At 38.7% G+C, this 21,418-nt stretch overlaps 1 protein-coding gene across 2 annotated transcripts in view; it reads right to left on the reverse strand.

Moving 5' to 3' along the window:
• MED13 (mediator complex subunit 13) overlaps nt 1-21,418 on the reverse strand; it is a 128,489-nt gene that overhangs the window by 16,355 nt on the left and 90,716 nt on the right. For both annotated transcript variants that reach the window (XM_032162887.2, XM_032162888.2), the window contains exons 17-23: nt 13,810-13,971; nt 9,056-9,279; nt 7,488-7,677; nt 6,021-6,483; nt 3,780-3,999; nt 2,619-2,810; nt 1,908-2,131 (exon numbers count right to left, since the gene is read on the reverse strand). In XM_032162887.2, the coding sequence (XP_032018778.1) occupies nt 1,908-2,131; nt 2,619-2,810; nt 3,780-3,999; nt 6,021-6,483; nt 7,488-7,677; nt 9,056-9,279; nt 13,810-13,971 (1,675 nt within the window). The remainder of the gene's footprint in view (nt 1-1,907; nt 2,132-2,618; nt 2,811-3,779; nt 4,000-6,020; nt 6,484-7,487; nt 7,678-9,055; nt 9,280-13,809; nt 13,972-21,418) is intronic.

Below are 21,418 nucleotides of genomic sequence, written 5' to 3' on the forward strand. Positions count from 1 at the left end.
GTCTCTCTGACTCCATCACTGCCCCTGTTTTTTTTTTTTTTTTTAAGACAGATTTTCGCTCTTGATGCCCAGGCTAGAGTACAATAGCGCAATCTCAGCTCACTGCAACCTCTACCTCCTGGGTTCAAGTGATTATCCTGCCTCAGCCTCCCAAGTAGCTGGGATTAAAGGCATGTGCCACCATGCCTGGCTAATTTTTTTGTATTTTTAGTATTTTTAGTAGAGTCAGGGTTTCACCATGTCAGTCAGGCTGGTCTCAAACTCCTGACCTCAGGTGATCCACCTGCCTTGGCCTCCAAAGTGCTGAGATTACACGTATGAGTCACCGTGCCCAGCCCCATCATTGCCCCTCTTAACCATTATCTCACTTCTACTTTATCAAGGTAGTAAAATGGTAATACCATTTTGATAATGAAAAGGGTGGTATTTTTTTTCTCTACTTTCTCATACCTCACAGATTGGCATATTCTTTCCCAAGCTCACTTTATCAGTATAAATATCCAATTAAAAAAATCAAAATTGTATCAAGGAAATAAGACATGAAGCACTGTTCTAAGGTTTATAATATAAAGCTTAACAGACTTGTTAATGTTTATAACCAATAATGTAAAATTAATGTTTCTATCTTCTGCTTCCCCAGCACCATTAAGACCTAATAATCATTAGATATTTCTGCATATATTTAACTTCTCACATAAAAAAGAACAGGCTTTTATATAATAAGGAAGGAAATAAACGATAGAACCCAAATCTTTTTTTTTTTTTTTTTGAGACAGGGTCTTACTCTGTCGCCCACATTGAAGTGCAGTGGCGCAATCTCAGCTCACTGCAGCATTGACTTCCTGGGCTCAAGTGATCCTTCTGCCTCAGTCTCCCGAGTAGCTGTGACTACAGGTGCGCCACTATGCCCAGCTAATATTTGTATTTTTGTAGAGACGGGGTTTCGCCATGTTGCCCAGGATGGTCTCGAACTCCTGGACTCAAGTGATCCGCCTTGTCTCAGCCTCACAAAGTGCTGGGATTACAAGCATGAGCCACCATGCCTGGCCAGAACCCAAATCTTAAAACTAAAAATCATTTCACGAATTTGCTTTTCAGGTTCTCCTGTACAGCGTTCACTAGCCATGAAAACATGTTTCAAGGCTCTACTAAAGGCTTGAAATGTTTATTAAGTGATAACTCAAAATAAGGCTCACCTGTTGGGACCTACTAGTTACATCCTTTGTAAATAACTCGACGTGATATTTACTGCCAAGAATTCTAAAATGGCCATCATATTCTGAAGACATCCAAACTGTTTTTTGTTTTTTTTTTTTTTTTTTTGAGACAGAGTCTCATTCTTGTCACCCAGGCTGGAATGCAATGGCGTGATCTCAGCTCACTGCAACCTCCGCCCCCCAGAGATTCAAGTGATTCTCCTGCCTCAGCCTCCTCAGTAGCTGGGATTATAGGCAGCCACCACCAGTGCACCTGGCTACATCCTAACATTTAAATGATAAAATTTTAAATCGCCAATTTTAGTAAATGAAGTTAACTTACTCAGTTTATTAGGGGCTATATCTTAGATGGTACATGAGAAAATTTTAAATGTTCTATAGATACTTTACTGGACCTTTTTTTTATATCTTTCAAAAATGTTCAGCTAAAATAATTGCCTCAAGCTTTATGACACAGAAGTTAGTAACCTTAATCTTTTTTGTTCATATAATAGATTAATCATAATTATTTTTAATTATCTTAGGTATACAATATAAACATTCACTACAGAAAAAAGTAAAAAGCACCCACAACCCCACATCTTAATATTTTAATATATATAAAACCTTCAAACTGGTTTTCTATTCATTAAAAATGAAACAAAATGTTACAAATGGAATGATATGATATATTTAGGGAAATACAAATACCTATTTGGAACATCGATGTTAATGATACAAGTTTCTAAAAGTTCTCCATATAGATCTGTGCAAGATGCAAGAATCCACCTTTGATCATGTGATAAACAGTATCCCACAAAAAGAACATTATATTTCTGTCCAGCTTCTCCAAATGTTTCTCCTAGCTCTGTCTGTTTGTCCTTCACTGGAGCCAGAATAAAAGGAGGTGCATAAAGTCGAATACACTCTGGTCTCTATAAAATAAAAAATTAAGGTATTATCATACTATACAATCTTAGAGAAATATTGCATTTAAAATGTAATTATTATCTACCCAATTATAAGAGAATTGGAAAAGGAGAGCTAAGCCAAAAATTGCACTTAGTTTTGCATAATATTATAAAAAAATGTTGGCAGGGCAGGGTGGCTCGTGCCTGTAATCCCAGCACTTTGGGAAGCACAGGTGGGCGATCACCTGAGGTCAAGAGTTCAAGACCAGCCTGGCCAACATGGTGAAACCCCCTCCACACACAAAAATAGCTGGGCAAGGTGGCGCATGCCTGTAATCCCAGCTACGCAGGAGGCTGAGGCAGGAGAATTGCTTGAACCCAGGAGGCAGAGGTTGTGGTGAGCTGAGATTGCCCCACTGCACTCCAGCCTGGGTGACAAAGCAAGGTTCCATCTCAAAAAAAAAAGTATGATGTATAGTCATTGAACTCTGGTCATGAAAAACATACTTACATCAGGACTTCTAAGGGCAGTTTCCATGGCTAAACCTGGACCAAAGCCAGTCAATGTTTTCACATTGGTTGATGTTGGAAGTGGCCTCCGACACTGGGTAAAGGCCGAAAAAGCCAAGGATTTTAAATGCTGGGGATAGATTTCTCTATCTTCATGCTTCACAGGTTGCAACAGGTACTGACAAGGAATAATCTAAGAAGTATAGGCAAATATTACAAATGTTAAACTTCCAAAGAGAATAACAGGAATTGTGGGTCTAAAACTCTAAAAACTTTTTACTAGAAAATTTAAACAAAACCTAATTTAAATGAAAATTTAAGGATTGTTTTCTTATCTACTATGTAGGCTTTTAATAAGTAGCCAATTTTACCAATGGGTTCTGAACTAAAGGACTATTTAAAACCTATAAAACTTTCTGGCCACGTGTGGTGGCTCACACCTGTAATCCTAGCACTTTGGGAGGCCGAGGTGGGCGGATCACGAGGTCAAGAGATAGAGACCATCCTGGCCAACATGGTGAAACCCCGTCTCTACTAAAAATACAAAAATGAGCTGGGTGTGGTGGCAGGCGCCTGTAGCCCCAGCTACTCAGGAGGCTGAGGCAGGAGAATCGCTTGAACCTGGGAGGTGGAGGTTGCAGTGAGCCGAAATCACGCCACTGCACTCCAGTCTGGCAAGAGAGCGAGACTCCGTCTCAAAAAATAAAACAACAAAAAACTGTAAAATTTTCTATATAATAATTATATTAATGCCATTGATTAGTCCTGTTGAAGTCTATAAAAGAAATTCAAAATTTCTTCCAACAACTTAATACGGTTAATTGCTTTCTCCTTTTCTTGCAACCTGTCTTGTTTATTAGGTACATGCTACATTTTTCTATTTAGGCTCATGAATTTAAAAATTGGCTTATAAAAGTAACACAGCAGAAACATTTAATGTACTTAATGGAGTTTTTTTATTCTGTATTATTACTGTCACATGACTATAAAGTTTATCTTTTATAAATTCTCTAAGATTTATATTATGATATTAAAGTAAAATCAATATAATAAAACTTGGCTTTTAGATAATCAATTTGAATACAGAAAAGTAGTATCTGAAACTTCTGATAACATCAAGCTGTTTTACATAATTTTAACTCACAACACCTATCACTCTTACCTGTACAGAAACAGTACTCTTGATATGAGGAGGAAGAGTCTGGACCATTTCTAGAAAGCATCGAAGTAGCCCCAATGTCCACACACTAGAAGAGTTAGTGCTCTCGTCTGTATTTTCGTATGTAAAAGGATCAATTATATAAACAACAATTGCAGGTGGATACGTGATTGCATGTGAATCACCATCTGTGGGGATTCCCACTTTATCCCGATCCATTGTGCTAAAATTTAAGGTAGAAATGAGACAAAAAGTTGTACTGTATATGCTTGGGGTAGCATCTAAGCAGGTTCTTAATATCCCCCTCCTCCCTCTTTTTTGGTGAAAGGTGTCAGAAAGCCTCTTTGAAAATGAAGGACATTTCTTTCTCACCAAAGTGAACCATTAACATTGTACATACAATTTCACAGTATATAAAGACACTTGCCTTAAGAGATCTTGCCTTAAATTTACCAAAAAAAAAAAAAAAAAAAAAAAAAGAAGAAAAAGAAAAAAGAATTCTTAAAACCATAAGGTATTAGATACAAAAGATGGCTTACAGTTCAAGGGATAAAACTGAGACAAAGATAGGTCTCTTTGTCTGAGGCTATCTCAAATAGCTTCCCAAATTTATCAAGCTGGCTACAGGTAGAGCTAGGCCAGAAAGAAACCACGTTTCCAGACTTATTCAATGTTCTAGTACATTTTTAGACTATATATATATCTATATCTATATATACATAGATACAGATATCTTTTTTTTGAGATGGGGGTCTCACTATGTTGACCGGGGTGGTCTTGAACTCTTGGTCTCAAGCAATCCTCCTGCCTTAGCCTCTCAAAGTGCTAGGATTACAGGCATGAGCCACTTCACCTGGTCCCATTTTTAGACTATATACATTTATTTCATACTTTACAGCTTCAATGGTGTACAAGTTTCATTCTTTGATGGGTTATTTGATTTTTTTACACTTCAAATCTATTCATATATTCAAGATGAGTGATCAATCTCGGTAATGATTTGTTTTTACCCACATATGAGTATAATTTTGGGCACAACTGCATCCTGGGTAGCTGACAGATATAATTAAGCTCTGGCCAACCTAGCCTATAAATCAAAAGGGAAGATCAAAACCTTCATCAAAAAAGGAATGAGAGCAGTCATAATCATTCTTGTCACCATAAATAACTTGGAATCACTGTGTAAAGTACTTAATGTATATTACATCATATTACTCTCATCTTACAGATAAGAAAACATGCTCAGAAAGTTAAGAGTTTCCCCAAAGTCACAAAGCAGGTAAATGGCAGAGCTGAGATTCAAACTTTAGTGCGACTCTAAAGCCTCTGAATTGACTGGGTCAATAGTGACTTCTCAATCACCAGAGTGATTTGCACAGGCAAATCTACTTGACAATTATGCCACAGAAGACTCAAATGTCATATGGGTATCTGGACTATATGGTTTTCAAGCTCTTAATTCCCACCCTCAGATTCTAGAATTCTATGATAAAGACTTTATGAAGTAAAGTCATTATAATTTTATACATAAAATATTCAACATTAGGCCGGGTGCAATAGCTCATGCCTGTAATCCCAGCACTTTGGGAGGCTGAGACAGGCAGATCATTGAGTCCAAGAGTTCCAGACCAGCCAGGGCAACATGGCGAAACCCTGTCTCTACAAAAAAGTAGCTGGGCATGTAAGTCCCAGCTACTCAGGAGGCTGAGGTGGGAGGATCACCTGAGCCCAGGAGGTCAAGGCTGCGGTGAGCCGTGATCACGCCACTATACTCCAGCCTGGGTGACAGAGTGAGACCTTGTCTTAAAAAAAGATACAAACTAAAATTTCAAGAATAAGATAAAAAAGCACTTTATGTTCATTCAAAATGTCTTATTTAGAAAAAAAGCAGCATGGCTGGGCGTGGTGGCTCACGTCTGTAATCCCAGCACTTTGGGAAGCCAAGGTGGGCAGATCACCTGAGGTCAGAAGTTTGAGACCAGCCTGGTCAACATTGCAAAACCCCGCCTCTACTAAAAATACAAAAATTAGCCAGGCGTGGTGGCACATGCCTGTAATTCCAGCTCCTGGGGAAGCTAAGGGAGCAGAATCACTTGAACCCGGGAGGCAGAGGTTGCAGTGAGTGGAGATCCCGCCACTGCAGTACAGCCTGGGCAAAAGAATGAGACTGTCTCTCAAGAAAAAAAAGAAAGAAGCAGCATCATAGTTTTTACATTTCTGCAAAATCAGTATTTTTAAAGGTACCTTTCAGACACATCAGGATGCGGCTGAGTGGGAAGTGAAGATGATTCTCCAGAAATCCCAGCTGTCTGTAGAGCTGATGTCTGTTGCCCTCCTAGCTGACCACTCTGAACTGTATTTGCTTGTGTAGACATGGATCCTGCAGCATTACTGTTCATACTGCCAAAGGGTGGAAATGAAGGTAGTTTATTTGATGATACTCCACTATTCAAGTTGGAAGATGATGAAGATGAAGCTGAAGCTGTGGTCAAAGTTGAATTAGCTGTGGCAACTGAAGTAGATATGGCAACACCTGAAGTCATTGTCATAGTGCTGCTTGCTGCAGACGCTAAGGTGGCAGATGGAGTATTAGCATTTCCAGTATTTGTCATCTGAGGTGGAGTAATCAAAGACTGACTTGTAGGGGCAACTAAATTTGGCTGGGAAAGTAGAGAGCTGTCCAATGGCAGGGAAGCAAGATATGGACCTAAAGAATAAAAACAGGTAGGAAATTTAATTCTTTATTTCACCGACTGGTTTTTTTTTTATTCCACTGTGTAAATAGAATCATAATCCAGTTGATGTTTTCTTGGTAATTATAGCCCCTAAATTGCTTGCTAATGGTGTGACCTACACTTGCTTTCTATTTTCCCCTAGAGACTGAAGAAACTTATTTAAAATGGAATTGAAAAAGCCAGAATTTTCACTCAAAATTAAAGAAATGATTACTATGAAAGTGTAACAAAATTCTATTTTCTAAGTATAATTAAATGTAAAAAAAAGGTATCTAGCAATATTCATCAAACTATTCAAAGGGTTTCTAAATCACAAATCAAATAAATATTGACTACACTGGCAGCTAATTAAAACATAAAATGGCATAATGTTATCATGGGGTTCAAATTATAGGAATGTCTGATGAGATTCAATATTTTGGTTCTGCATCTCTTTAGATTAAGTCTAAAGGAAGTCCACTGATATTTATTTTCAAGAGTATTTATAAGCAGTACAGTTGGGCACGGGTAGAATGAAAGAAAAAAAGTATGTAACAAGCAAGTCTTAAAACAGCTGTCATTTTCTTAGCTACAACAAAGAACTATTTCTTGGTTTGGTAGAGATTAACTATAAATTATTTTATCTCTAAACTGTAACAAATGAAGAATCTTCATGTTATTAAAACATCAGACCCTACAGAGGCAACAGAAAATTTATTTATAACCCATAATTTCTTCCTACCTGATGGGATCCCTCATTAGGGATCAGCAAACTTGTTCTGTAAAGGGTCAGATAATAAATATTTTTGTCTTTGCAGCCATACAGTCTCTATCAAAACTACTCAGCTCCAATGTTGTAGCACAAAAGCAGCCAGAGAAAATACATAAATAAATGAGGATGGCTGTGTTCCAATAAAATTTTATCTACAAAAACAGCTGGTGGAGCAGGCCACATTTTGCCAACACCAGCCTTATACAATAAATACAAATTCAATACCTAGGTCATATCTGCAGACTTGTGCATAAAGCTTGAGTTTAGAAAATGCTTCATTGTTACCATCAACTGCCTGAGAAAACCATTCTGCTACCAACTTTTCTGATAGTTTCTTTGACGCAGTAGATCCAACTCTCATGATCCCATCTGTTAACAGTCGGGAAATAGGTCTATGTTGACCTAATCGACAGGACTACAAATATACATACAGAAAGCAGAATTAGTAAATTTATTATTGTATTTAGATACAGATTATAAAACCAAGCATGAAAGCTACTTAAGCTTAACCATTTGCAATTAACAGTTATGATAAAAATATCAAGGGTGTTTTTAGAAGTAGGTCAAAAAAATAAACATATCAAGGGTGAAATGGTGCCATAGGTCTTTTTCATTTTTACATTAGAAATTCATTAATTTTTTTTCAAAATTAAAATATCTCTAATGAAAAAACACCTAGATAACAATAGCACTAGAACCATTTGGTTTGAATGAAAGCTTGCAGAATGCAGAAATAAGTGAGCATAAAAATGCAGTCATTTTAGGTATACATTAACACCAATTCATGAATTATGAATACACATATCCCTAAATCAAAGCAAAATAAAAATTGGTATACAAATATATTTATACACCCTCTCCCTCTAGTTCTGTGAGTCACTGATTTTTGTTATAAGAAGCCCAATGTCAAATAAATTTAAAACATTGGATTAAGCAAACTTAGAAGTATTCTTTACTGTAAGAATTTCAAAGCCTTTAAAAACCTAATATGAATTGTGAATCTCTAAAAGGTAATATAATATACAATGTTTCCCCAAGCCTATTTAACTATGGAACTTTTTCTCTGAGAGGATTTTACCGGACTAATGTTCCAAATAACATCCTTTGGGAAATGTTTATTTATTAAAAACACACTGCAAATACCTTGTAATTATGCGGAAAATTTTATAAGGAAGCTAAACTAACATACACTAACATTCAGATTGTATAGGGAATCAAAATTTAAAGACTAAATTTCCAAGCCGTTGTGGAAAAAGGAGGGAATAATAAAGTAAGACTTTATGTCCCATAACACTTATAATTTACAATTATTGTGCCTGGTGATGGACATGTGAGAATTATAACTTAAAAGAAGAGGCAAGAATTTCAGACCTGCAATGGACCTTAGCGATATCTAGCACAGATTTATTTTACATATGAGGAAAGTGAGGCCTAGTGTCACTACCTGAAATCCTAGAGAATAAAGACAAGAGTTTTTGTAAATGTAATTTTTTTCCTGGCTATTTAACATTGTTACCCCTTGTTTTAGAAAAGGCCACATTAAAAGGGATATATATCTATATGCCCTCAATGTTTCTTCCTCCAATAGGGGGATAGCCACTCTGACCCATGGCATATATATCTAACAGACTGGGTCGAACTCAGCAAAGAATGTAACTGGCTAGTATGAGAAATAAACATCTAATCTGACATCATCACTGTGTCCCAATCAACTGAACTGCCCAGTATGCTGTATATACAACAATACAAATCATAAGGTAGTTTTAAAATGTCATCTCTTTTTAAACACCTACCTCATATATTGCAGTAAGATCTCTAAAAAAGCTTTTGGCTCCATTTAACAAGGCTTCATTTTCTGGACACAGTACAACATAGGCTATATCTCTTTGAGATCCATAGGGTTCCAGCATAAGTCTCTCCCAATAAGGAAGAGCAAATGGAGAAAGCACCAGATAATCATAATCATAACCCAACAAAAATGTGGGGATTGGCAGTGGTTCTGGGGATTCATCAGTTCCTAAATAAGAAAGATGTATTTTAAGAAAACACTTAAAAACAAGACATGTCTCCTTTTTATTTTTTTTATGTTATTTTATTATTATTATTTTTTGAGACAGAGTCTCGCTCTGTTGCCCAGGCTGGAGTGCAGTGGTGCCATCTCGGCTCACTGCAAGCTCCGCCTCCTAGGTTCACGCCATTCTCCTGCCTCAGCCTCCTGAGTAGCTGGGACTGCAGGCGCCCGCCACCACGCCCAGCTAATTTTTTGTATTTTTTAGTGGAGACGGGGTTTCACCGTGTTAGCCAGGATGGTCTCGAGCTCCTGACCTTGTGATCTGCCCACCTCGGCCTCCCAAAGTGCTGGGATTACAGGCGTGAGCCACCGTGCCCAGCCTCCTTTTTATTTAAATGTCAAAAGTTAATGAAGTCATTATTAGTGAAAATATTTTATTAGAGACAAAAATATTTAATGCCAGTGGTCAAGACTTTTCAACATTAAGGAATTTCCTAAAAAAGTCTTTTTATTTACTTATTTTCTTGAGACAGGGTCTTGCTCTGTTGCTCAGGTTAGATTGCAGTGGAACAATCACGCCTTACTGCAGCATTAACCCACTGGGCTCAAGCAATCCTCTGGCCTCAGCTTCCCAAATAGCTGGGACTACAGGTGTGCGCCACTATGCTTGGCTAATTTTTAAAGTTTTTGTAGAGATGGGATCTTGCTGTGTTGCCCAGGTTGGACTCAAACTCCTGAGCTCAAGTGATCCTCCTTCCTCAGCCTCCCAAAGTGCTGGAATTACGTGTGGGAGCCACCATGTCTGGTCTGCATTTAAATTTTTGGCATGGGGCTGGGTGCAGTGGCTCACACCTGTAATTCCAGCACTTTGGGAGGCCTAGGTGGGCAGATCACTTGAGGTTGGGAGTTTAAGACCAGCCTGACCAACACGGAGAAACCCTGTCTCTACTAAAAATACAAAATTAGCCGGGCATGGTGGTGCAAGCCTGTAATCCCAGCTACTCGGGAGGCTGAGGCAGGAGAATTGCTTGAACCCAGGAGGTGGAGGTTGCAGTGAGCCGAGATTGCACCAGTGCACTCCAGCCTGGGCAACAAGAGCAAAACTCCATCTAAAAAAAAAAAAAAAAAAATTGGCATAAAAATACACTGTAGGCCATGTGTTGTTGTGGCTCATGCCTGTAATCTCAGCACCTTGGGAGACTGAGGTGGGAGGATTAGTTGAGCCCAGGAGTTTGAGGCCTACGCAACATAGTGAGACACCATCCCTATTTATACATTTAAAAATAATACAATTTTAAAAATAGAAAAAAGAAAAAACGTTACTAAGAGCGCAGATCTCATGTTAAGTGTTTTTTTTTTAGGTTTTTTTCGTTGTTGTTTTTGTTGTTGTTTTTGTTTTTGAGATGGAGTCTTGCTCTGTTGCCTAGGCTGCAGTGCAGTGGTGCAATCTCCACTCACTCCAACCTCCACCTCTTGGGTTCAAGCAATTATCTCACCTCAGCCTCCCGAGTAGCTGGGATTACAGGCACACATCACCATACCTGGATAATTTTTGAATTTTTGGTAGAGATGGGGTTTCACTATGCTGGCCAAGCCGGTCTCAAACTCCTGACCTCAAGTGATCTGCCCACCTCAGCCTCCCAAAGTGCTGGGATTACAGGCATGAGTCACCATGCCTGGTGAGTGTTCTTATCATAATACAAAAAATTTTAAAAGAAAATGACCAACAACCTAATAGAAAAATGGGTTAAGAACACAGAGATTACAAAATAAAACTATCTCTAACACATAAAAAGATGCTCTTTCTCATTAAAAAAGCAATTTAAAATTAGTAATAGCAAACAATGATAATTCTATGTGCTAGGTACTGTTCAAAGCTCTCTGCATGTACTGACTCATTTAATCCTCACAAAAAACATAAGGCAGAAACTATTATTAACTTCATTTTAGAGATGAGAAAACATAAATGAGGAAGTTAAGCAATTTCTCTAGTATTTCACAAGAAGTAGCAGAGTAGGAATTTAAACCCAAGAAATCTATCCCCACAGTCTGTACTATTTAATCTCTCAAACTATAATGGGAAATAACCATTTTTCACCCACTGAATCAGCATCCTACTAGGCAAGGCTTTGGGAAAACAGGCACTTTAACTGGTGGGAATTCAAATGGACATTACAGGGGCTGGGCATGGTGGCTCACGCCTGTAATCTCAGCACTTTGGGAGGCCTAGGAAGGTGGATCACTTGAGGCAAAGAGTTCAAGAACAGACTGGGCAACATGGCAAAATCCCATCTCTACTAAAAATACAAAAATTAGTCAGGTGTGGTTAATGCATGCCTGTAATCCCAGCTACTCGAGGCTGATGCATGAGAACTGCTTGAACCTGGGAGGCGGAGGGTGCAGTGAGCTGAGATCATGCCACTGCACTCCAGTCTGGGCAAGAGAGTGAGACTGTCTCAAAAAAAAAAAAAAAAAAAAGGCATTACAGAATTACAGAGAGTTATTTAGTTTTTGTTTGTTTGTTTGTTGTTTTTTTCTTGAAATACACGTCTGGGTGCTTATAATCTTAGCCCTTTGGGAGGCTGAGGTGGGCAGATCACTGGGGCCCAGGAGCTGGAGACCAGCCTGGGCAACATGGCAAAACCTCATCTCTACAAAATATACAAAAATTAGCTGGGTGTGGTGGTGTGCACCTGTAGTACCAGCTACTTGGGAGGCTGAGGTGAGAGGATCACTTGGGCCCAGGAGGTTATGGCTGCAGTGAGCCATGATTGTGCCACTGTACTCCAGCCAGGGTGACAGAACATATCTCAAAAATAATAATAATAAATAAAATAAAAATACACCCATGCTTTAAAGCCAGGGATCTGTGCATTACTGAAAAGTAGCTGTAATGATAATGGTGGAAACAATCTGTATGTTCATAAACACTGCACTGGTAAAATATATTACCATATGTAAGGAACAATGGAATACATATAGCCATAAAAAAGATAATCTCTATATGTGCAGATAGAAATGATCTCCAAAAATCAGTTAAGGTACAGAAATAACTAACTAACTAACCAAATAAATAAATAAATAAATATCTACTTTTTTTTTTTTTTTTTTGAGATGGAGTTTCGCTTTTGTTGCCTAGGCTGGAGTGCAATGGCGCGATCTCGGCTCGTGGCAACCTCGGCTGGCCGCAACCTGCGCCTCCCAGGTTCAAGTGATTCTTCTTCTCCTGCCACAGCCTCTCAAGTAGCTGGGATTACAGACATGCACCACCACGCCTGGCTTATTTTGTATTTTTAGTAGAGACGGGGTTTCTCCATGTTGGTCAGGCTGGTCTCAAAGAACTCCCGACCTCAGGTGACGCACCTGCCTTGGCCTTCAAAAGTGCTAAGATTACAGGCGTGAGCCACTGCGCCCGGCTACTATCTTAGTTTTTAAAATAATGTAAAAGTTTATACTAAAATATATTTTCTGGCTGGGTGCGGTGGTTTATGCCTGTAATCCCAGCACTTAGGGAGGCTGAGGCAGGCAGATCACTTGAGGCCAGGAGTTCGAGACCAGCCCGGCCAATGTGATGAAACCCTGTCTCCACTTTTTATACAAAAAGTTAGCCGGGCGTGGTGGCGTGCACCCATACTCCAAGCTATTCGGGAGGCTAAGCCAGGAGAATTGCGTGAACCCAGGAGGCAGAGGTTACGGTGAGCCAAGATGGCGCCAGTGCACTCCAGCATGGGCGACAAAGCGAGACTCTGTCTCCAAAAAAAAAAACAAATAAAATAAAATACATTTTCATTGACCTGCATTTTTCACAGAATATTAGTTTTGTAATGAGATTTAAATTATTTAGCCATTAAAAGAGGGGAAAAAACGAAAATATAGGCAAGTCTACTACTTTCATATGTAATACATTCCAAATCCATACACAAAAGTTAAAGATTTCAAGAAGTATTATTCCAAATATATTTGAAAAACTCCAATTACAGCCCACCTTTCGGAGACAATCTTCAATAAATAGTTCAAATATTTGGAATGGTATTTTCATCACAGCTGACAATAAATCCACATACCTATTATGAGAATTCATTTGCTACTCTGGTCACAACCAGCAAATTTCTTCTTTGTTGTAATTCTTTTTAAATGAAGACCTTAGGGCCTTTTATCACTAGTATAACCCTCATTCCCCACTCCGCCTCCCTTTTTCATTTAATTTTGTAAAACAATTTATAACAAAAGTTTTTTTTTTGCCTTTAAAAAAAAAATCTTAGCAGTATGTCCCTTTCTTCATGTAAAATCTTGAGGGAAAGCCCCCTATGTGTAAGAACAGTCCTAAGAGAAGCCACTCCTTTTGAAGTGGAGTTGGAGAGTTGAGTAAGCTGAATGTTGGAAATGGTGGGAAAAAAAGCTAGGACTGGACCACAGTGGCCTTAAGAATATACCACAAATATATTTAAAGAAAACTAATGGGCTTATTCTAGTTGGGCACAGAAATCTGAGGACTGATATAAAATCAGTCATTATATATCACTATAAATTACTTACCATAAGAGCCTCGGCCAGCCATTTTATGAAATTGTTGCCAAGTGAGAGGACCCTGAACACCCCAAGGTCTTACTGTTCTTTTTTTCTGAATGGCATCCTGAAGAACTGGCTGAAGAGAGAGGAGCATTCGAAGTATATCCTGTGAGCACTGCATACACACATCTACAAGCATTTAAAAAAAAACAAGCAATTAAGAATTGCTATTGCCAACACAAATAAAATTTTAAGATAATACAAAACACATATAGGGAAGTTCAGGTCTTCATCATCAAGAAGATTAAACCCTTACTTGTGCAGATAATTGCATTAAGTTCTATAAGATGATCTGTAGAAATGGTTCTTCTAGATACTTACAACCAAGAAGACACACAATAAAAAGTTATTGTAACTTATTTCCATAAAAAGTCATTCATTAGCTGATTAATCAATTTATAAATTAATCAAATAAATTTCTTTCTTTTTGCATTTATGTTGGCTGTTTTGGTGCTGTAGGTATTTTACCAGAAAGAAGTCTGCCTCACACTGAAATTATATCCCATAATTAGCACTACTATGGTAAAGTGAATAAAGACTGGTTATAATTATTAAAGTTTAATATGAAAAAAACAGTAGACTTTAACAATTCTAAAATACAGAAATTATACAGTAACTTGCTCACACTGCTAAAAAGTATATTATTCATAAATATTTTATAAGCTTATACATCTTAAATATTTATAGATTATCAAATTATGACCTGCATTTCTGACCAACTATCAGAATGGGTATGAAAGGTGCTCCTCATAAATGTCAAATGACTCAAGGAAAAAATCACTAAATGATATTGATATAATAAATGTGGCCCCCAGAATGGTCCAGTTGTACCACTAAACCTGTTTGAGCACAGTTATATTAAATCATTCAATTTTAATTCGTTATTACCTTTGCCTAATTTATCGTTATTGGCCCCAATTTCCTATACCTAAAAAGTGTAGTGGCTGGCCCCAGTGGCTCACACCTGTAATTCCAGCACTTTGGGAGACCAAGGCGGGTGGACTGTTTGAGGTCAGGAGTTTGAGACCAGTCTGGCCAACACAGTGAAACCCTGTCTCTACCAAAAAATATAAAACTTAGCCAGGCATGGTGGCACATGCCTGTAATCCCAGCTGCTCGGGAGGCTAAGGCAGGAGAATCGCTTGAACCCAGGAGACAGGGGTTGCAGTGAGCTGAGATCATGGCATTGCACTCCAGCTTGGGTGACAAAGTGAGAGCCTGTCTCAAAAACAAAAACAAAACTGTATGGAACTAGATAAAACTAAGTTCCAAATACAATACTTAATATGTAATATGCTTAAATAAACTTTTGTATACATAGAATACTATTTAGTAGATGAAAATGCTAACAGGCCGGGCTTGGGTGGTGGCTCATGCCTGTAATTCCAGCACTTTGGGAGACTGAGGCAGTCAGACTGCTTGAGCTTAGGAGTTCACAGGCAGCCTGCGCAACATAGCAAAACCCTGTCTCTACAAAAAGTTAGCTGGGTATGGTACCACACGCCTGTGGTCCCAGCTACTCAGGAGACTGAAGTGGGAGGATCACTTGAACCCATGAGGTCAAGGTTACAGTGAGCCATGATAGCATAACACTGCACTTAAGCCTGGACAACAGAGCAAGACTCTTTCTCAAAAAATAAATAAATAAATAAATAAATAAGATCAGAAAAAAATACCTGTCAAGTACTATGCTTATTACCTGCATGACAAAATAATCTGTATGCTGACCCCCAGGACACACAGTTTACCTTTTACTTATATAACAAACCTGGCACATGTACCCATGAACCTAAAAGTTAAAAAAAAAGGAGTGATCATGGAGGATAATCAATCAATAGAAATAAACTGAAAATCCAGAAATCAAACCTCATGCTTATGATAAATTGATTTTCGACAAAGGTACCAAGACAACTTAAAGATAACATTTTTCCATAGATGATTCTGGGACAACTAGATATCCACATGCAAAAGAATGAAGTCAGAACCCTTCCATATACTATATACAAAAAATTCAGAATGGATCAGAGATCTAAATATAAGAGCTAAAACTAAAAAGTTATTTCAAAAAAGTAATAGGAATAAATTTTCAAGACCTTGGGTTAGGTCCTGACCTAGACACCAAAAGCACAAGCAACAAGAGAAAAAATAAATTGGACTTCATCAAAATTAAAAATGTTTGTGCTTCAAAGAATGCCATCAAGAAAGTAAAAAGATTTCACATCCTATGGAGATATGAAAAAAAGGAAAGTGAAAAGAAGCTGAGTGTGATAGTAGGCCCCTGTAGTCCTAGCTACTTGGGGAGGCTGCAGTGGGAGGATCGCTTGAATCCAAGAGTTTGAGACCAGCCTGGGCAAAGTAGCAAGATCCCATACCTTAAAAAAAAAAAAATGAAAAGACAACCCAGAGTATAGGAGAAAATATATGCAAATCGCACATGTGATAAGGGCGCTTATGTCCTTGTATCCAAGATATATAAAGAACTCTTAGGATTCAACAATAAAAATACATAAAAACCTAATTTTAAAAATGGGCAAAAAATCTGAAAAGTCATTTCTCCATAGAAGATATACAAATGGACAACAAGCACACGAAACAATGTTCAACATTATTAGTCATTAGGGAAATGCAGATGAAACCACAATGAGATACTACTTCACACAAAGTATCACAATGAGATACTCTGATTATAAGATGACTATAATAAGAAAAACAATGTGACAAGTATAAGTGAAACCCTCATATATTGCTGGTAGTTATGTAAAATGGTGCAGCTCCTATGGAAAACAATCTGGCAGTTCCTCAAAAGATTAAACAGGTCAGGTGTGGTGGTACATGCTTGTAATCCCAGCTACTGGGGAGGCTGAGGCACAAGAATTGCTTGAACCTGGGAGTCGGTGGTTGCAATGAACCAAGATCGTGCCCCACTGCACTCCAGCCTGGATGACAGAGCGAGACTCTGCCTCAAAACAAAACAAAGGCCAAGCGCAGTGGCTCATATCTGTAATCCCAGCACTCTGGGAGGCCGAGGCAGGCAGGTCACCTGAGGTCAGGAGTTTGAGACCAGCCTGGCCAACATGGTGAAACCCCGTTTCTACTAAAAATACAAAAATTAGCCAGGTGTGGTGGCACGTGCCTGTAATCCCAGTTACTTGGGAGGCTGAGGCGGGAGAATTGCTTGAACCTGGGAGGTGGAGGTTGCAGTGAGCCAAGATTGCACCACTGCACCCTAGCCTGGGCAACAAGAGCGAGACTCCGTCTCAAAAAAAATAAATAAATAAAATAAAGATTAAACAGAATATGACTCAGTGAGTCCACTTAAGAGTAATAAAAATATGTCCATATAAAAACTTGTACACAAATGTTCATGGGAGCATTATTCATAATAGCCAAAAAGTGGAAAAAACCTAAATATCCATCAACTAATGAATGGATAAATAAAATACGGTATCTTCATACAATGGAATATTATTTGGCAATAAAGTACTAATATGTGCTATAGCATAGATGAACCTTGAAAACATTATGGAAAGTGAAAAAAGCCAGTCACTGAAGACCATACAGTATGTAATTCGATTGATATGCAATATCCAAAAGCGGCAAATCTAGAGAGACAGAAAGCAGACTAGTGGTTATCTATAGCTAGGAAAGAAGGTTGGATGGAAAAAGGGAGTGACTGCTAATGGGTAGGGGGTTTAATATGAAAATGTTCTAAAACCCACTGTGTTGATGACTGTCCAACTCTGCATACTAAAAAGCAGCCAACTGTACATTTTAAATGGCGGAATTGTATGGTATTCTTAATTTTTGTTCAGCAAGTATGTATTTTTTATAATTAGAACAGAGCTTTTTCTATCTTCAACAAAATTAATGTTGTCATTAAGATATACAAACTATACTGGCTGGGTGCGGTGGCTCATGCTTGTAATCCTAGCACTTTGGGAGGCCGGGGTGGGTGGATCACGAGGTCAGGAGATTGAGACCATCCTGGCTAACACGGTGAAATCCCATCTCTACTAAAAATACAAAAAATTAGCCGGGCGTGTGGCGGGCACCTGTAGTCCCAGCTACTGGAGAGGCTAAGGCAGGAGAATGGCGTGAACCCGGTAGGTGGAGCTTGCAGTGAGCCGAGATCACGCCACTGCACTCCAGCCTGGGCGACAGAGTGAGACTCCGTCTCAAAAACAAACAAACAAACAAACAAACAAACAAAAAACCCCAAAAAATATACATATATATACAAACTATACTTTGTAGACTTTTAAATACATTCAAACATACCTTCTTTCAAGATGTTAAAACTAAATAAACAAATCCAAACATCTATTTTAATATCCTGATCATCTACTGTGTTCATTGTTCTAGGTGTTTAGATCATAGACAAAACTCTTTGCCTTTACACAGAACTTTGCAGAGTGTACTTAATGGGGGTAAGAAACAACAATTAATAAATTTTATTATGTTAGAAGGTAATAGTCAACACTATGGAAAGAAAGCAAGATGGAGAACAAGAAGAAGGGTTTGCATTTTTATAATGAGAAGATGATATCTGACAAGATTTAAAGGAGACAGAGTTATCCACATAAGTATCTGGAAAACGAGTATCCAAGAGGGAGGAAACATGCCAAGGGCTCTAATGCAGGAGCCTGCCACCATTTCATGATGCTGCTATAATTTAATCAACATATTCTAATATTGCACATTTGTGTTTTCCAACATTACTTATTTTTTCTTGAGACGGAGTCTCTGTCGCCCAGGCTGGAGTGCGGTGGCGCGATCTCTGCTCACTGCAAGCTCCCCCTCCCAGGTTCACACTATTCTCCTGCCTCAGCCTCCCAAGTAGCTGGGACTACAGGTGCCCCCCACCATGCCCGGCTAATTTTGTGTAGTTTTAGTAGAGACGGGGTTTCACCGTGTTAGCCAGGATGTTCTTGATCTGACCTTGTGATCCACTTGCCTCAGCCTCCCAAAGTGCTGGGATTACAGGCATGAGCCACCGTGCCCAGCCCATTATTTGTTTTTAATACTGAAAATTTTTAATTGAAATATAAAGCCTTTACTTTCTTTTCTCAAACTCCTGGTCTCAAGCAATACTCCCGCCTCAGCCTCCCAAAATGCTGGGATTACAGAGGTGAGCCATGGTGCCCGGCCCCATTTCTCTCTTTCTTGTACTAAATTATTTTCTTTGGACAAGTTGTTAAGAAATTCATTTTCAAGTCTGCAGCTTTCTGTTTACATCAGTGCTTACTGTTATTCAAAAAACATATATCAGGTAAAGCTCAATATTTTCCATTATTTGGCAAACAAGTTGGTTCTTAAAAACAAAATAATTATAAAGAGTGCCACTAATTCTCCTGCTGCTGTCATTACCACTACTAACACCTGACTTCTTACTATGTGCCAAAAACTGCCTTTTTTTTTTTTCCTTCAGACCGAGTTTCACTCTTGTCGCCCGGGCTGGAGTGCAATGGCAGGATCTCGGGCTCACTGCAACCTCCACCTCATGGGTTCAAGCAATTCTCCTGCCTTAGCCTCCCGAGTAGCTGGGGTTATAGGCATGCGCCACCATGCCCAGCTAATTTTTGTATTTTTAGTAGAGATGGGGTTTCACCATGTTGGTCAGGCTGGTCTCAAACTCCTGGGTGGCTCATGCCTGAAATCCCAGCACTTTGTGGGGGGCCAAGGTGGGCGGATCAACTGCTCTGTTTTATATGTATTATTTCATTTGATTCTCTCAATACTCTGTAAAGTAAATCTATTATTGACCCTATTTTAAGAAATCAAGGCACAGAAAGGTTAACTAACTTGGCCCAAGGTAGCAGGTAGTATATAGTGCTAGAGTCATGTTTCAAACCCAAGCAGTCTGAGTCCACAGCCTATGTTCTTAACTACTCTATATGGCTTAAAATAATCTTTCCTTTTTTTGAATACCTATGATATTTATTTGTATCTTTCCCTTTTTAAATTTGGTCCCTGAGAATAATTGAATAATTGGTCCCTGAGAATAACTGGATAAATGCTGATACTATGTCATACACATGAACTTAATCACTGGTCCATGTGTTGTCCTCTTACATTTCAAAAATTTCCTTTAATAATAAAATGAACAACTGTAATCTCACTGCCCAAGAACTAGAACACTACCAAAAACGATCTTATTAAATGTTTCTCCCTATCCTATCTCTTGGTCATTTTTGGACACGTGAAATTTCAAGAATTAACCAACATTCTCGATTTTATGTGCATGTAAATAATACATTTAGTTGTGCTGGTTTCAAAACTTCATTAACAGTAATACATTAAAGAGGTATTTTTAAAGGATATCTGACTATATGTAATCTTCCGGGACTTGTTCCCTCTTCCTCTCCTCAGTAGTATCACTAAGATTCATCTATTTGTTATATATAACTGTATTCATTTTCAGAAGCCATATAACATTCCATCTGTACTATCATGATTACTCAACCCTGCATTACATGGCCATTATTTTCTTTTTGAGAAGAGTCTCACTCTGTCAAATAGGCTGAGTGCAGTGGTACAATCATGGTTCACTGAATCCTCCATCACCTAGGTTCAAGCTATACTCCCACCTCAGCCTCCCAAGTAGCTGAGACTACAGGTGCATGCTACCATACCCAGCTAATTTTTGTATTTTTAGTAGAGATGGGTTTTGCCATGTTCACCAGGCTGGTCTTGAACTCCTGGGCTCAAATGATCTGCCTGCCTCAGCCTCCCAAATGCTGGGATTACAGCCATAAGCCATATCTGTCAATTAAAAAAAATTCCTTTCTATAGGATCACTCCCAATGTACCTTTAATAAAATAATAATAAACCTCTCTTTTAACCCCATTATACAATTTCTCTGCTATTTACGGCAAAAGTCCCCAGAAAATTGTCTAAGTTTGCTTCTCATCCCGTTCTTTTGTGAACCCACTCCAATCACATTGATTGAAACTGCCTATCAAGGTACCACCAACTTCTATGTTGTCACATCCAATAGCCTGTCTCAGTTTTCACCTTAATGTATCGAAGTATCATCACTCTCTTCTAAATATTCCCAGGCTGGGCACGGTGGCTCACACCTGTAATCTTAGCACTTTGGGAGGCTGAGGCAGGTGGATTGCCTGAGCTCAGGAGTTCGAGACCAGCCTGGGCAACACAGTGAAACCTCGTCTCTACTAAAATACAAAAAATTAGACAGGTGTGGTGGCGTGTACCTGTAGTCCCAGCCACTTGGGAGGCTGAGGCAGGAGAATTGCTTGAATCCGGGAGGTGGAGGTTGCAGCGAGCCGAGATCGCGCCACTGTACTCCAGCCTGGTGACAGAGCGAGACTCTGTCTCAAAACAAAAACAAGCAAACATCCCTATACTTGATTTCTAGGATAACATACTCCCTTGGTTTTCCTCCAACCTCCTTCTCAATTTCCTTTCCTGGTGCCTCTTCTCCCTCCCCACCTCTAAATGTCAGCTCCATCCTTGTACTACTCTATCTACAATTACTCTATAGGTTATTTCATCCAGATCCACAGCTTTTCATAATGATAACTCACACACAAAATTTTTCAGTCTCCAGACCCA

This window comes from Hylobates moloch, unplaced genomic scaffold (genome assembly GCF_009828535.3).
Source record: "Hylobates moloch isolate HMO894 unplaced genomic scaffold, HMol_V3 SCAFFOLD_10, whole genome shotgun sequence".
Lineage (NCBI taxonomy): Eukaryota > Metazoa > Chordata > Mammalia > Primates > Hylobatidae > Hylobates > Hylobates moloch.